Here is a 16,915-nt window from a genome sequence, read left to right as displayed (position 1 = left end):
GTTCAACGTTGGCAAGTAGAGTACAGTGAATCCAAAGAATCCAAATGGATGCCACCCCAGGTTCAAATGCAATCTCTCAAGAAACCACAAAGTAATCACCACCATATTCACATTTCAAGCCAAATTTTATACGTGAATATCATTTTTCAGAGTGTACAAAAGGCCTTCTGGAAACTACATGAGTTCTTTTGGGTCACTTAGAAAAATTCAGTGAACCAGCAGGAGGAGTATTTAAGAAGGGGAAAATGTAAATGAAAAAACTGCCCGTGATCAATATATTGTCATCGTGTGCCATGCCATCATAGTGACCCTGTAAGGCAGAGTAGAACTGCCCCTGAGGTTTCCAAGGCTGTGATCTTTACAGAAGCAAACTGCCACATCTTTCACCCTCGGAGGAGCTGGTGGGTTCAAACCACCAGCCTTTTGGTTAGCAGCCAAGCCCTTAACCACTGTGCCACCGCCACCAGCCACCAGGGCTCCTCATCAACACATTAGTGGCTAATATATTATGGCTCTGCTGCAATAGCAAATGTCTAAAAGGCACACCAGATAAGCGTGGCCTAAGTGAATGAATGTGCTTCCCAGAGGCTTTCCCATTTTTGCGGTGAAGACGTACCTGGCCTTATACAGGAGGAATGCAAGACAAGAAGTGAGCAGACATTGAAGTTTTAAACATGCCCTTAGAGGCAGCAGTGAAATGAAGCTAATCCTTTGTCATATAAATAACCATCTCCTTAATTTATCTAATTTTGAGTCAGACTTTAACGTGCACATTTTTTAAAGCGAGGCATACGCATAGCTTAAAAATTTGTAAGATCTGGTTCACTCTCCAGGAAGTTATTACCAGATATTTTGAAGTTATAGAGGTTTATTTCCAAGAGAAATCATAATTCCAACTCTTGAAGGTGTCTGAGAACTCTGGCATTTTAATAGTTAACTGATGTTGTGAACAAACACTTAAAGCACACAACTGGCATTGCGTACATCTTCCAGTAGCCTTCCCCCTGCCTTAAAATTATAAAATAATATACACTAATATCCAAAAGCAATTTGGGAGTAAAAATACATCAACCCCAACACCTGAAATAGGATGCAAGCAATGTATTTGTGGGTGGTAGTAGAAGCTTTGCCTATAATCAATGACACAGAGATTGCCAAACATGGACTGTCCAGTTCCCATTAAATAATAAGAAACAGCAAGCAGTAATACTTTCCAAAATCAAGAACACTGAGAAAAGTCTGCTGAGGGAACCCCAAACTGAGCTTTAGTTTAACTAACAACCAACCCTAACTGAAGCATAACAACAAAAAAAGCACCAATATTTCCCATGTTATATGAGCATTCTTGCTTTGAAAATCAAAAGAGCTGTTGCCTTTTCTTCATTCATCAAAATATTAGGGTAGCGATAAAGATAAGGTTTATCACACAAACTTAGAAAGTAGCTTAAAGTTCATTACTGATCTGTTATACAACCACATTCCAAGCTTGAACACTCGTGGCCACAGCCTTTCAACCGCCATTTGTAATTCTTGCAGACTGGCCAATAACTCAAGGAACAGATGAACCATGAGATTTTAATAGACTGACCTGAATGCTGGTGTTTAAAGGAGACAGGCCGGATTTGCCATTTAAATCTCAAATGATTTATCCTTTCCTTCAGCTCTTGGGCTCCCTAGTTATTTTTGCCAGGGCCACATCCAACCCCCCATTTTAGAAGTGATGCCCTTACCTGTGGTGGAGCAGCTGTATTGTGGATACTGTGTGAAGGCAATGGCCCTTTCAAGTCCATCTCTCTCCATCTCTTCAATTGCTTCTTCTGTTAAAGGATGGACGTACCGAAATCCAATATAGTATTTGTGAGGGGCTATTAGGAAGTACGTGTGGAAAGCAGAAGGTATTAATCTTTATATAGATTTCTTGTAGTCACCAAACATAATGCCGAGAACAAAGAATTAACCTAATTTCCTCCACTGCTGAAAATGTGGGCAATTCTAGACTATTCCTGGGATGTTATCCAGTCTTCAGCTGGTACATGGACTTTTAATCACTATTTTCTGGGATTAAACACCTCTTTACTCAGGACAAGGGAAACCTGGTGGTGTAGTGGTTAAGAGTTCAGCTGCTAACCAAAGGGCTGGCAGTTTGAATCCAGTAGATGCTCCTTGAAAACCCTGTGGGGCAGTTCTACTCTGTCTTATAGGGTTGCTATGAGTCTGAATTAACTCTATGGCAACAGGTTTGGGTTTTTTTGGTTTTTACTCAGGACAATAGTTTTTAAAACTCAAGCTTCTGCTCTTGGCTGGGATGAGAGAGGGAATCAAGAGAAGGAAGGAAAGGACGAACAGTTATTCTAAAGTGTAACCCCTGCAGTGTAATCCCCCTAGACAATTGGCTTTTTTTTTTTCTTTTAATTTAAGCCCTATTTCAAAACAAAGAAGCAGAGATTCTGAGAGTTTAATTCACCTGCCCAAAGTGACACCCAGTAGTAGATGGTCCCTCTGTATTATAAACTAGATCCCCCCACCTCAAAGTCCATGCCCACCCCACACCCCAGCCTACTCCTGTCACTGAGTCCCTGTCCCCTGTTACCTGAGACCAGGTGACCTGGCTTATATGACCAAATACAAAAGCATAACTTCACATATGCAGGGATACTCAGTGAAAGTTCATTGATAACAAATGATTAAAATAACTCTCACCATTTGATATACAGGAAACAACCTCTGCCACCTGCTCCATCCTCCTGCATTTTTTTATTCCCCTGTAGTTCAAAAGTATACACAACCGCACAATTTTTTTTTTTTCCCAGTTGCCATCAAGTCGATTCTGACTCGTGGCGACCCCATGTCTGTTCGAGTAGAATTGTACACCACAGGGTTTTCGATGGCTGATCTTTCAGTAGTAGATCACCAGGCTTTTCTTCCGAGGCATCCCTAGGTAGACTCAAATGTCCAAACTTTCGGTTAGCAGCCAGGTGCATTAATGGTTTGCACCATGCAGGGACTCCCGCAATTTCTTAGGCATCTATAAAATCATAAAACTGAAAGTTTCCTTGCCATTCATAGGATTATACTAAGGGATGACATTGAGAATATACTACCTAAATGTTAAGTAATAATAAGACCAAGATAATGTTATTGTTCAAAGCATTAGCAAATGTGGCAACTAAGAACACAACACTAAACTTCAGTTCCAGTGAAGGAAAAGTTAACAGGCTTATTAATATATACACATGGATGACACTCCTCAATAACCTGACCCAGGGAACGATGAAACAATGGAACATTATCAAGGACAGAAGCAGAATATTGTCAGGAGAAGCTTTTATATGCACGGAATGGATAGTCCCATTCTTTGGTTGGGAACTTAAAAAAAAAAAAAAAGAAAGGAAGAGGTATAAACGGGATCATTTTGGGCTCTCCATCCTTTTAGGCCGCCCATTTTATGCTTGCTTTCTTAAAATCTAGTGAACTGAAGTTACAACAGACCAGAGGACAGGACCCTGTAAGCAAGTTCCCAATGACTGATTATGCAAATATTATGTGGTTCCTGCTAAAACTGCCAACCATAACAATGTCATTAAGTCCATTTTTAAACAACTCCTGGTGATCTGAGCTGAGGTTTAAGTGGAATTTGCTTTCTAATTTATTTTGAGACAATTCAATTATCAGACTGACACAGTAAAATTCCCCAACACTGCAGCCAACCAGCTAGCGTCTCACACTTCTCTTCACCTGTGCAGTATCTGCAAGTTGCAGTCTAAGGTCTGAGGGTTCCTCCAACACTGCAGGCTGGGAGAGGTGGAGAGGCTGCCCGGGCAGATAAAGACAGGGTGGGTGACCACCTTCTAAAGCGAGAAAGAGTTTTGGAAAGAACAGATAATGCTTTCCAAACAGCTAAGCTAAAGATGGTCTGCACCATGGATTTTGGAAGAAGTGAAAAATTAAGGAAGAAAAGTGCAGAGAAACTAGATTTTCAACAGTAAAGCTTCACTCATTTGCAGCCCATTAATTTGGCAGATACTGTGGTTCAAATGTGGTGTGTGCCAAGCAGCATACAAACTCTTTTGGAGGATTAGTTTATTTCATTTTCATAATAATCCTAGGAGTTGGTTCCTATTATCATGCCTATTTTCAAGATGAGGCTTATTGAAGTCAGTAACCTGCCTGAAGTCACACAACCAGGAGTGGAGAATCCATGTCCATGTAAACAGAACTCACACTCTTACCCCTTACGCCTCCTATGAAGAACAAATGATCTATTTTACTGAGTAGCACTTACAGCTTCCTTAGAAATCACAATCCAAACAATTAAGCTGTAATCTTTAAAAATATATTTTAGGTTTAGACTTTCCACTAAATGATTACATTTCTCATCCATTCCCTTCTCTAAATTACCACAAAGCAGTGTAACTATATGAAACCAATTCCAACTCACACCCCCGATATAACTCACTGTATTATTAGGCAATTGGCCAACTCTATGCAAAGCTAAAAACCAAAAAAAGAAAAAAACAAACCCACTGCCACTGAGTCGATTCCAACTCATAGCAACCCTATAGGACAGAGTAGAACTGCCCCATAGTTTCCAAGGAGCTCCTGACAGATTCAAACTGCCAACCTTTTCGTTAGTAGCCATAGCACTTAACCACTGTGCCACCAGGGTTTCCATGCAAAGCTGGTAGATCTCAAAATTTCCATACTGGATACCAAGCAACAACCATTTCCCTAAAAAACAGGAGCATGAAACCTTGATTTCTGCTTGTAATCACTGCATCTTCTTGACTAAAGAGAGCTTTTCCTAATACAAATAAATAATTCAAAAATAAATCATAATTTTCCAGGAAAGAAAAGATAAGAGGGGTAAGGAGGGGAAGAGAGAGAAACAAAGAAAACAGATAAAGCAGGAAGGAAAGAAAACTGGAAGGGCAAGGAGGAGGGAGCTAACTGACAGCCCCACCCAAAGAGGCACTTGCGTCTTTATCGCCCAGCTTCACACCCATACAGCAAAGCACAAGGAGCAGGACATGGAATGTCTTTCCGGGCACTGTGGAACAAGCCCTTGAGGTCACTCTTGGTGGTCTTCTCAGACTTCAATGCAAAGGGCCCTCCACAGAAATTTCCAAGCCTGAGACTATCATTCATCCTACCTCCAGCCAGGTGCACAATCACCAGACCTCACACCTCACACACATTCTGTGAAGCCCCCCTCCAGTAAGTCTTCAGAAAACTCTCTCTCTGCGCCTTAGGCAGACTGGCCTGAAGCAGCAGCAAGCTCCCACCAGAATGAAAGCTTTTTCTCCGTCGAAACTATGCTTTTTAACTTTGAATAGCAGCACCGAACAATGCCGGGCACTCGGTGGGCTGCTGCTCAATGGATGGATGGATGGACAGATGGACAGATAGATGGATGGCTTGATGGATGGTGAGCTCTTGGCCTTATTTAATACCACACTGAGACCTCCCCAGCAGGCCTGCTGAAATGTTTAGGTGTTCATCCACCACGCAGGAGAAAGCTGAAGTTCCACTTGTCTGCCTCAGAGGGTCCCAAGCGTGGTGATTTGCCAGTGGGTCCTCAGTACCAACTACTACCCTGGACAGAGCCCTGAACAAGCTTCCAAGATCCAGAGAAACCAAATAGCGCCCAAGAGTATTTACTCTCTGCCTCAATGAAAAGTACTATAAGTAAGGGTGTGGCTGACCCATTCTCTACTTTACCCCTCAGCACCATACCTGCCACGGGGTCAGTGTTGGTAAATATTTGCTGGTTGGTTCTATGATGAAGGATGGATGGCTGTGGGAACTGATGGGTGAAGAAGTGGGTAAGTGAACGGGCAAGTGAATGGAAAGAGGAAAGATGACTTCCTGCCGCATTAGTAATGACTTAGCGATGGGCGGGAAAGCCACTGAGCTGATCTGTGCTTCCTGAGTCCCCTAAATTTCTCCTCAAAGTTACAATAATGAAGAATGGACTTTTTTCATAAGGCTCTACAGGATAGAATGTTTACCTTTTTTAAAAATCACTTTCACAAGAATTTTTACTATGGATGTATGAAGTAGATATTGTTGGTTTTTTATTCCTACCGAAGCAAGGAATAAGAATCTAGACACTTGTAACTTTCTCTCTTTGCACTAAGAAGGTCACATCTTAAAATGACCAGACATTTTATAGTTGAGTGGGACACCTGGGTTAAATCCAGTTCATTTTGTGGGACCTTTTCCAGGGTTATTTGGGTGGCAAGGGCCACTGCTGGCCTGTCTGGTCTGGATAGCCAGCAACCTTAGCATTGAGAGGAAGAGGGCAAAGGATGCCCCCTCTGTATTCCTTTTTCAAGTCCAACAAGTCCACTAGGGCCTTTTATGGTGATGGGGCTACAATAACACAGAAAACGGAAAAAAAAAAAAAAAAATGGCACCTTTCTACCTCTCTTTCTCCTCTGCAAGTGCAGATCTCATCCACACCAAACCTTTCATGGGTGATGAACTGTTAATGACTAAGGAGTTTGTTCCCTATCAAGCAGGAGTGAGTGGAAGTCAGCCAAGTTTGCCTCATCCAATATTTAACAAGATATATGGTGGCAGGGGTGGTTAGACTGTGTAAGAAATGCCCTTGAGCCACAATTGAAGGGTGGAAGCAATCCTAACATTCAGAAATGCAATCATACCATTTTCCAAGTGAGATGAGCTGCCCAAGGGGCGTGAGCCCCTGTCCCCCTGTGCAATGGGAGCAATGGATTCTGATAGCAGCCTGCGTGGACACTCGACGACACCTTCCCAGGGGAGAACAAAAGGCTTCTTTTGGTTCTGCTGAGCCAGGCTGTTCTCCTTGAGGGTCCCCACTGTGTCACACTCCTGTCCTGATCCTGAAGCCCTAAAGTGCACTTGCAATTAACATATTCTATAGGTCTCAAGATGAATATTTTCACAATTTTAACATCTCTGATACTGGTGTCTGCTGTTGTTAGACGTCGTAGAGCTGGTCCCCAGCTCATGGCAAAACCATGCACAAAGGGATTGGACCGCTGTGATTCATAAGTTTTTTTCCCCACCAGCAGGTTTTTTGAAAGTAGATCACCAGGCCTTTCTTCCCACTCCACCTCAGTCTAGAAGCTCCGCTGAAACCTGTTCAGCATCATAGTAACACACAGCCTCCACCGACAGACATGTGGTAGCTGTGTATGAGGTGCCTTGGCCAGGAATTGAACCTGGGTCTCCTGCATGGAAGGCAAGAATTCCACCACTGAACAACCACTGCTGTAATGGGGTCAGGTCCCCAAAACATTCACACCCACATAGAACTCAGAATATGATCGTATTTGGAAATAGGGTCTTTGCAGGAATAATTAAGATAAGGATCTCAAGAAGAAATCATCCTGGATTACTGTGGGCCCTAAATTCAATGAGAATGTCCTTGTAAGAAACAGAAAAGGCACACAGAGACACGGACGACAGCCATGTGAAAATGGATGCGGAAACTGGAGTTATGTAGTCAGAAGCCAAGAAAAGCCTGGAGCCGCCAGAAGCTGAAAGAGGGAGGAAGGATCCTTTCCTAGCGACTTAGGAGGGTAGCCCTAAGGACACCCTGATTTCAAACTTTTGGCCTCCTGAAAAGTGAGAACATAAATAATTGTTATTTTAAACCACCCAGGTGGTGATAATTTGTTATAGCTCCCCTAGGAAATACCTTAAAATTAATTAGCAGTGTCTTTTGTTTCTTAGTATTTTATCTTGGATATATAGAATATATGCTGTGTGTGTGCGTGTGTGTTTGTGTGTGTAGGACATAATATATATACAATGGTGTATGTGCAATCAGTCGAGCTTGTGTGCAATTAAACATGCCACTTCACGTTCACTCATGTATTTAGTGTTTCCACTCTACATGTAAGCATTTTGGGTCAGAGGTTCTCAGAGGCAGTGGCCAGACGTGTGCTGTCCTCTTTTTAATGCCATGTCCAAGGAGGCACTTAAACGCCTTACAAAGGGGAACTCCTGAGTGCTGAAAGCAGTTGTTGAACATCACCCGTGGCTTCAGTGATAGCTAGCTAACTCTGCTCTAAATGACATCTATTGTTGTTGATCTAATTAGCTATCCACCCAGAAAGAAAAGGCAATAGTTGCAGCCTCGATCCATTTCCCATAGACTTCTTTCAAGTGCAGTGATATACGCATCTTTTATTCATGGTAGGTAGATCCTGCCTTATAATCCAGCTCAACTTAACACACATCTCGAGCTTCCCTTTGAAGCTAATGTTCCAAACCTTTAGCTTTTTTATCTGTAACATAAGGAAGTAAAGAAAAAGGCTATACAGCCAAGGACAAAGAACAATGCCTCGGGAGCTAAGTGACCGTGTGTTATGCAGAAACCCCCACGAATCAGGAGCTCCCAGTACACAGAACACATTTGTCATCCAACACTGTTTTCGATTTCCATTTTCAATGTTGAAAGAACACACCTAGAGCGACGTTAACTGAGGAGCTCTTTACCTGTGTGGGGGGACAACTCGTCCAGCAACTTCACCATCCCTTCTCCTTGCTTGGAGGTCCACATCTTAATGGGAGACCCGCCACCAATCCTCCGGTACTGGTCTTGGATTTTGGGGGTTCGGCGTTTGGCGATGATTGGTGCCAGCTTACTAAATCATTTAACATGTAGGTAAGTTGACTTTATTCCACCTTAGCAATCCAAGAAACATTTTTTACTCAAAAAAAAAGATGAGCAGAATTTTAAGAAGTGCCTAACAAGATCAAGACTTTAAAAACAAAAGCTTAAGGTCATGGATTACAGCCAGCTATTTGGTCTAGATTAGAGAGAGAGGGAGCTGGACACTCGTAAGGAGTATGCCCCTCTGCTCCCCAAGCTATTCTGGCAGCACGCCCCAAAGAGTCAGGACACCAAACGCCCACGCAGAGGGCCCTGGCTAGTACCTGCGGATCTTGCATCTAGCAGGAACTAGGATATAAAACGTATGAAGCGCACATTCCTCTTAATTTAATAAAATACATATAAATCCTACATACATAATTGCATTTGTAAACAAAGATATATGTGCAAGAATGCTCACTGCAACTGTGTAAACAACTTAAATGTCTACAGCGAAACACAGGCTAAATAAATTAAGGTACAACCATATCACGCAATTCTATACAGTCATGACAAAAATGAGTCAGGTCTATTTAATCAGCTATAGAACAATCTCCGAGATACATGGCTAAGTTTAAAAAAATATGTAGCAAAATGCCAAACAATGTATAGAATATATTCATATTTGTATAAAAAAGGGGAGGGCACGTACACATATGGAGTCCCTGGGTGGTGCACACAGTTAACGCACTCAGTGGCTAACCAAAAGACTGGGGGTTCAAGTCCACCCAGAGACACCTTCAAAGAAAGCTCTGGCTATCTACTTCCAGAAAATCAGCCATTGAAAACCCTATGGGGCACAGTTCTACTCTGACACAAAATGGATAGCAACTGGTACTGGTACCGGAGTGTGTGTGTGTGTGTGTGTGTGTGTGCGCGCGTGCACACGCACGCACGTGTGTATGTGTGTATATAAAAATGTATATAAATATACATAGGGATATATATACGTATATGTATATATACATATGTGGTCATAAACTATTTCTGGATGTAACAGTGCTTGTCTTTGGGGTTAGTAACTGGGACACAAGCCCAAGGCGAAAGGGACAGTTATTTACTGTAAACACTTTTATACTATTTAAATTTTTTATCATATGCATGTATTAATTTTTCATTACAAAAACCTATTTTAAAAGAAAAAGGAGAAAAGGAAAAAGGGAGCAAAGGACAAGAGGAAGAGCGAAGGACAGTATTAGTAACAGTACAAATGAATAATAACCATTGTTTTACTGAATGTTAATCAGCTGTTAAATGCAAGGTACAAATGTATCTTTAAAGGTACTTGGGCTGCGTCAGATCAAGACAACTGGGATTTCCACAGGAAAGGGCTCGAGGAGAATCCTCGATAACTTGCTCTCTCTCCTCTGCAAGTTTTCCAATATTACGTCTTTCTATCTTTACAAGGAGTTAATAATGCTGCTCTAACCACTGCCAGATATCTGTTAAAACCTTTAAAGAAAGAAAAAAAAAACCATAGACTGGAGATACAAACACTGCCTAAGCTCTAAAAAACGGAGAGGTGTTTATACATATCTTACTTTTGCAAAGGCAGTGTCATGAGGTCTCGGTCCAAGAAGAGCCTTAGAAGGAAGTCGTGAACTTCTCCGAGGGTTTCAGGGCCTCCCATGTTTAGCATTAATATCCCAGTTTTGGGCTTCCTACGTAAAATAAAATGTAAAGGTTGATTTGAAACACTGTTTTCCTTTAGGGTAGAATCTTAGTTCAGCTAGGAAGCTCTCATCTAATCTACGGGATGCAAAGGTCAACCCCAGAGACTCTCGTGGCTGTCATCCAGCTGCCTGTCCACAGGGACACTCAGGCCTCTGGGTCTTCGTGATCCAGCTTAGGCATGGCCTTCATCCCTGGTTCTATCCCTGGCACTGGTCTGCTGGTCTGCATTTAACTGAAAATGCTTCTCTCTCTAACTGTCAGCCTGAGCAAAGATCCCTTCCTCTTGGGGACTGAGAGTCAAGGTAGAAATCCAAAACTGCCCTGAGGTTGAAGCACCTGGACACGTGGATGCCTTATAAATATACAGGTTACTAAACGCTTAACCTCTCCAGACTTTGGTGTCCTCATCTGTAAAACAGAGTACCACCACCTACCTCAAAAGGTTATTCTGAGAATTAAATCAAGGTCCCTAGGTGGTAAAAATGGTTTGTGCTCGACTACTAACCTAAAGTTTGGAAGTTGAAATCCACTCAGCAGCACCTTGAAAGAGAGGCCTGGTGATCTGCTTCTGTAAGATTACAGCCAAGAAATCTCTTTGGAGTAGTTCTACTCTGTCACACGGAGTTGCCACGAGTCAGAATTGACTAGATGGCAACGGGTTTGGTTTTTTGTTTTTGGCACTTAAGTCAGTGAGCACAGCACCTGACACATCGTAAGTTCCAGTACACGCAGAGAAGTCTTGGATTTCTCTATAATTGTAAACCTCTGAAGTATAAACTCTCACTCTATTGCCTGCTCCCCTCTCTTTAGTCCATTATTATTAGTTTCAATTACTTCTTGCTACTCTGCTCCCTTTTCCAGCCCCTGTTCCTACTTCTCCCCCAGTGTTTCCTGCTACAATAAACTACATTTCTCACTTTACACTCACCCCTCCATTCTTATCTAAATCCATGTCTTCAGATAATTCCTGTAAGAAATTGCTCTGACTCACTCAAACACTGAATGAACAGGAAGAAGCAAAAGGAAAGTAAAACTCCATAGCAAAAGTTTTAGGTCAGGAAGCCCCTGGGAAATAAAAAAAGCAGAAGTACTATGTAAAAACGTAAACTTCTAAGATCCAGAGCAGCTCTGGAGCCCCACAGCCCCAAGTGAGCCAGACTGGGAAGAGCTCACTACTCCTAAACCCCGCCAGGAGGTGATGGGGAGTGGCAGTGGGGCCGAGCGCCTCCCACATGTCAGGTGGGTTCTGAAAGTCCCAAGAACATGACGAGACTAGGAGCACCAACCACATGGTGGGGTGGGGTAACTAAAGGCCAAAGAGTGTTTCTTTCATTCATTCTTTTTTCTCTTTTTGTATTTTTTTAAATTAAGATATAATTCATACACCATAAAATTCTCCATTTTAAGTGTACAATTCCTGTATCTGTGGTTTTCGTATATTCACAAGGTTGTGCAGCCATCACCAACCATCACCTTTTAAATAATTCCAGAGTATTTCATCATCCTCAAAAGAAACTCTGTATCCATCACTCACTGTTCCCAATTCCCCAAAAACAAAAAAAAAAACAAACCCACCGCCATCGAGCAGATTCTGACTCATAGCAATCCTACAAGACAGAGTAGAACTGTCCCATAGGGTTTCCAAGGAGTAGCTGGTGGATTCGAACTATCAATTTTTGGTTAGCAGGTGAGCTCTTAACCACTGCACCACCAGGGCTTCCCACATTCCCCAAACCAAAAACCTACTGCCATTGAGTCGATTCCAACTCATAACGACCCCATAGTACAGAGTAGAACTGCCCCGTAGGGTTTCCAAGGAGTGGATGGTGGATTCAAACTGCTGACCTTTTGGTTAGCAGCCAAATGCTTAACCACTGTACCACCAGGGCACAAGGTTTATCCAAAACACCATTATTACGAATGCTGAGGGGTCTGCTTCCCAAATCTACATCAGACCACCTCTATCTCCCAATGATTAAACCAAGCCTGGTGAGATGGTTCTCATTTGGATGACAATTCTCAGTGTGTTCTAAAACTAGGTTATGACACTATTTTAATTGGCAATTTTTTAACAACCGCTAACAATGACTGGCGATAATGTAAGATAGCAGACTGTATTAAATTTACACAGGTGGAGACCATTCTCTTGATCAAACACATGGTCAGTGAATGAGGCAGAAATCTGAATTTTCAGGCTAGGTTTCAGAATGAGAACCAATTCCTAGGAAAAGGGAAATACTGCATTGCAATGAGGTCAGAGATTTTCCTAATTTAGACCCCTTATAAAGACTCACAAAAAGGAGCCTGGTAGTACAGTAGTTAATCACTTGGCTGCTAACTGGAAGGTCCGTGGTTGGAGCCCACCAGCAGCTGGGCAGGAGAAAGATGCGGTGGTCTGCTTCTGTAAAGATTACAGCCTTAGAAACCCTATAGGGCAGTTCTGCTCTGTCCTATTGGGTCACTACGAGTAAGAATTGACTCTGGCAGTGTTTTGTTTTGTTTTGTTTTTTTAATAAAGATTAACTAAGATCACTTTTCACATTGTTGCCCTAGACCAGGGTTTCTCAACCTCAGCATTACTGACATTTCGTTAAGTGACAATTCTTTGTTGTGGGCGTTGTCCTGTGCATTGTAGGATGTTTGGTAGCATTCTGGCCTCTATCCATTAGATGCCAATACCAGCAATCCCTCCAGCCAGCTGTGACAACCAAAACTGCCTCGAGACGTTGCCAAATATCTCCTGGAGAACAAAAATGTACCCCACCCTCTGTAGAGAACTGCTGTCTTGAAGGAAGGTGATCAAATTCTCCTTTGCTAAAAACAAGCAACTACATTGCAAACATCATCATTTTATACCTTTCTATCCCCTCTGACAAGAAGGCAAGGCCCTGGTGGTACAACGGTTAAGCACTAGGCTGCTAACCAAAAGGTTGGCTGTTTGAATCTATCTGTTCTTTGGGAAAAGAGGCAGTCTGTTTCCATAAAGATTATAGCTTTGGGCAGGGAGGGAAAGGAAAGCTGGACAAATGGACATGGGGAACCCAGGGTGGACAGAGGAAGAGTGTTGACGCACTGCGGGGATTGCAGCCAATGTCATAAAACAATTTATGTATACGTTTTTGAATGAGAAACTGATTTGTGCTGTAAACTTTCACCTAAAGCACAATTAAAGAAAAAAAAAAAAGACACAGCCCCTATACTCAAGAAGTTAATGGATTACTGGATAAATGTCATTATCTATTGAATAAATTATTAACAATTAAAAAAAAAAAAAAAGACTACAGCCTTGGAAACCCTATGGGGCATTTCTACTCTGTCCTATAGGGTCGCTGTAAGTCAGAATAGACTCACTGGCAATGACTTTTTTCAGACCAGAAAACCTATCACTAAATTAACAAACTGGTGTTTAGTTTTCTTTTCCTGATACCTGAAAAGCTCAGATTTACTATTTTGTAATTATAATGTTCCTTTAATCTTTCTACTTAGTCCACCAGTGTTCTCCTGGGATCCTGTCTTTCTCCCTTAAAATCTGTGACTCACAATAAATTAAGTGCATTTTTCCATGGCCTGCTGCCAGTTAATAGATTACTGGTTAGAAGCCTCAGGCGAAGGGACGTACCTAAGCCACAGAGGGTGTCAGCATTCAAACGGGATTTAGAACTGTGTTTTTCATCTACAACACCTGAGCTCAGAACAAGCGCTACTCTAAATGGGACACTACTTGGCCCCACTCCCGGTTTTCCAAACCCACGTTGATCTTATCCATGAAACAGAAGCACAGGATTTGAAAATACCTAAATACTCATGCACTTAATTCAAAACTGTGCTGTGCATGACGAATGGCGCATTAGTAAGCCCTGGTCAACACCCCTATCCCAGAACTCGAAGTGCAAAGCTTTAGTCAAGGGTCTCTGTTTCTTCCCCAATCCAGACAGGTCACATCTGAGAGCAAGGTCTGAATGGCCAAGGCCCCTTTGTTTAAACGCAAAAGTGTAGCCACCAAAACATACTTAAAACGTGTCACTTGCCAATGTTTCAATGTTTTGCCATTTTTATATGCTGGGACTCTCAAAATATGAGGTTTTACCTTTGAATTATTAAACGTACACAACAGAAATTTAAGCTGATCAATTAATAAGGAAACAGTAACTCCAATCTGCTGTGTACAGTCAGCATCAAGAAACAAAATCCCAGCTCTTCATCAGACCTAAAAGATGTGACTGGCCTGCGGCTCTTCGCTACTTCTAGAACAGGGGTTGACAAGCTAAGGCCCTCAGGCCAAATCTGCACCCTTCCTCCTGCCTGTTTTTTAAATGAAGTTTTGATGCCCCACAGCTACTCATTTATTTATCCGCTGTATTACCTCCTATGGCTTTCAGGTTATAACAGCAGAGTAGCTGCAACAGTGGCCATAAGGCACCCAAAGCCTAAAATACTCATCATATTTTTACACAAATAATGTGTGCCTTCTACATCTGTTCACCAACCGTGCCCTCCCCCCACCCCAGGTATTTTCATAAGCTCTGCTGTGCCAATTTTTTTCACATGTTGCTGTAAGAAAATTGGCATAGCACACTTCACCAAAATACCTCAAGGGGGGAGGGCATGGTTGGCAAACAAATGCAGAAGGCCCAGTTATTTGCAGAAAAATACGGTACTACCTGGACTTTTACAGAAAAAGTCTAATATCTAGCATCCAGACTTGTCTATACTAGTCTAGTCTAAGCACAAAGCAGCTCAATGCATCTGCTATGTATGTCATCAGGAGGATTCTCAAAGACACACATTCCTTCATCATTACTAAGATCCCAAAACTAGAAATAACCTATATGCCCCACGACATAGAACTGGACAAATAAATTATGATTTAATAAAATACTCTCAAGTTATTAAATGAAGTTTCAATATATAGTTTTATAGGATGGCATATTATTCAATAAAGTAATAAAAGTAGTACATACAGTATAATCACATTTTGGTAAACATGTACTGAGTAAACAATGATTGACAGAGACAAAATACTGGGTGGTAGGATTATGCATTTTTTTATTTTTGCCTGTCAAAAAAAAAAGTTTTTTTTTTTATATTCTTCAGATTTTCTACAATGAACACATTTCTTCTGTACAGATGTGATAAAAAAAAGTTAGTAGAATTTGTATTTAATTAAAATTTTTAATTCAATTTTAATAATTTAATACTAAGGCTACATATATTGATTTTTTTACCACTAGGAAAATGTAGTAACGAAATAATTTTTCTTCCAGGCTTTCGCAAAAAATCAGTTCTTCACTTTACACCAAATATTCCAAGCCTAAGTACTGAAGGTACTTTGTAGTATGGCTGATGTAGAAAAAGTGGGGCCAGCGCCACCCCACCCCCACCTTCACTTTCTCACCAGACTCACCTTTTAGGAGGACAGAGTTGCACAGGAGATGATTTGTGGCCCACCTCTAATGCCCTATCCCAACAAATCTCAGCTTACTTAGTACTCTATCGATGTACCCATGACGAAACAATGAAAAATATCTTTTCCTGTTGCCATGGAGTGAAACTGTGCTCCATGGGGTTTTCAATGGCTGATGTTTTGGAAGTAGATCACCAGGTGCCTCTGGGTGAACTCGAACCATCAACTTTTTGGTCAGCAGCTCTGTGCCACCCAGGGACTCCAAAATAAAAACATCAAATGCAAAATAAGAATATTTTACTTTCATAACTATATGATGTCTGATCTAACAGAAAGGTGAAGGAGTATAATAGTTTACAGCTACTTTCTTCCATTCACTCTGCCAAGTTTAGAGCACTGTTTTTAGGTATGTATTCACCTAAAGAACTGCCCTTTATGAAGCCACCTGGTGCTTCTGTACCTGAGGAAGACCTGAAAACAGCTGTGGCTTCTGTTATTGAAGAGGACACTCAGTACCTATGCCATGCCTGCTAACCCACATCAGCACACACAAGAGATGAGGTACGAATGTATACTTTACTTCCTTAATAAATTCTAAATCCTCTTATGTCACCTAAGGAGCTCTGGTGACACAGTGGTTAAGAGCTCAACTGAGAGCCAAAAGGTCGGTGGTTCAAATGCACCAGCCACTCCACAGAAGAAAGATGTGGCAATCTGTTTCCGTAAAGATTACGGCCTTGGAAACCCTACAGGGCATTTCTACTCTGTCCTATAGGGTCACTATGAGTCACAATCAGCTCAACAGCAATAAGTTTGGTTTTTGGTTTATTATGTCATTTATAATTATGCTCACTATGTTACCAGATGGAAATCAATGGTGAAGTTTACTACAGAAATGTTCCATAGACCAGTTGTTCTTTGTTCTGTACAGAATATACAGTTCATAGGTATAATTACGTTAGACTCATAAATATAACTTGTGTAATGTGACATATTCGAGAACCAAATTCCTCCATGACTTGCAGACTGTACTCAGCTATGTGTCCTTTAATAAAAGCCCAGGGCGGGGGGGGGGGGGCGGGGAGGGAGGGAGGCCATGGCGGGTAAAATCTGCAATTTAACAGTTATGGAAAGGAAGCCAAAAAAATAGTAATAAAGCACTCCCACATACTGAGTTTTCCCAGCACCTTTCC

At 41.7% G+C, this 16,915-nt stretch overlaps 1 protein-coding gene across 3 annotated transcripts in view; it reads right to left on the bottom strand.

Moving 5' to 3' along the window:
- The window catches only part of FECH (ferrochelatase), a 41,483-nt gene that overhangs the window by 18,762 nt on the left and 5,806 nt on the right, over positions 1-16,915 (bottom strand). For 2 of the 3 annotated variants that reach the window (XM_064294469.1, XM_064294471.1), the window contains exons 3-5: positions 10,186-10,305; positions 8,488-8,636; positions 1,731-1,865 (exon numbers count right to left, since the gene is read on the bottom strand). In XM_064294469.1, coding sequence (XP_064150539.1) covers positions 1,731-1,865; positions 8,488-8,636; positions 10,186-10,305 — 404 coding nt within the window. Of the gene's footprint in view, positions 1-1,730; positions 1,866-8,487; positions 8,637-10,185; positions 10,306-11,246; positions 11,470-16,915 lie in introns of those variants that run through there. The other variant, XM_064294470.1, reaches the window with a different exon arrangement.

The sequence above is a fragment of the Loxodonta africana genome, chromosome 11 (genome assembly GCF_030014295.1).
Source record: "Loxodonta africana isolate mLoxAfr1 chromosome 11, mLoxAfr1.hap2, whole genome shotgun sequence".
NCBI classification, from domain to species: domain Eukaryota; kingdom Metazoa; phylum Chordata; class Mammalia; order Proboscidea; family Elephantidae; genus Loxodonta; species Loxodonta africana.
This window is presented reverse-complemented; position numbering and strand designations above follow the sequence as displayed.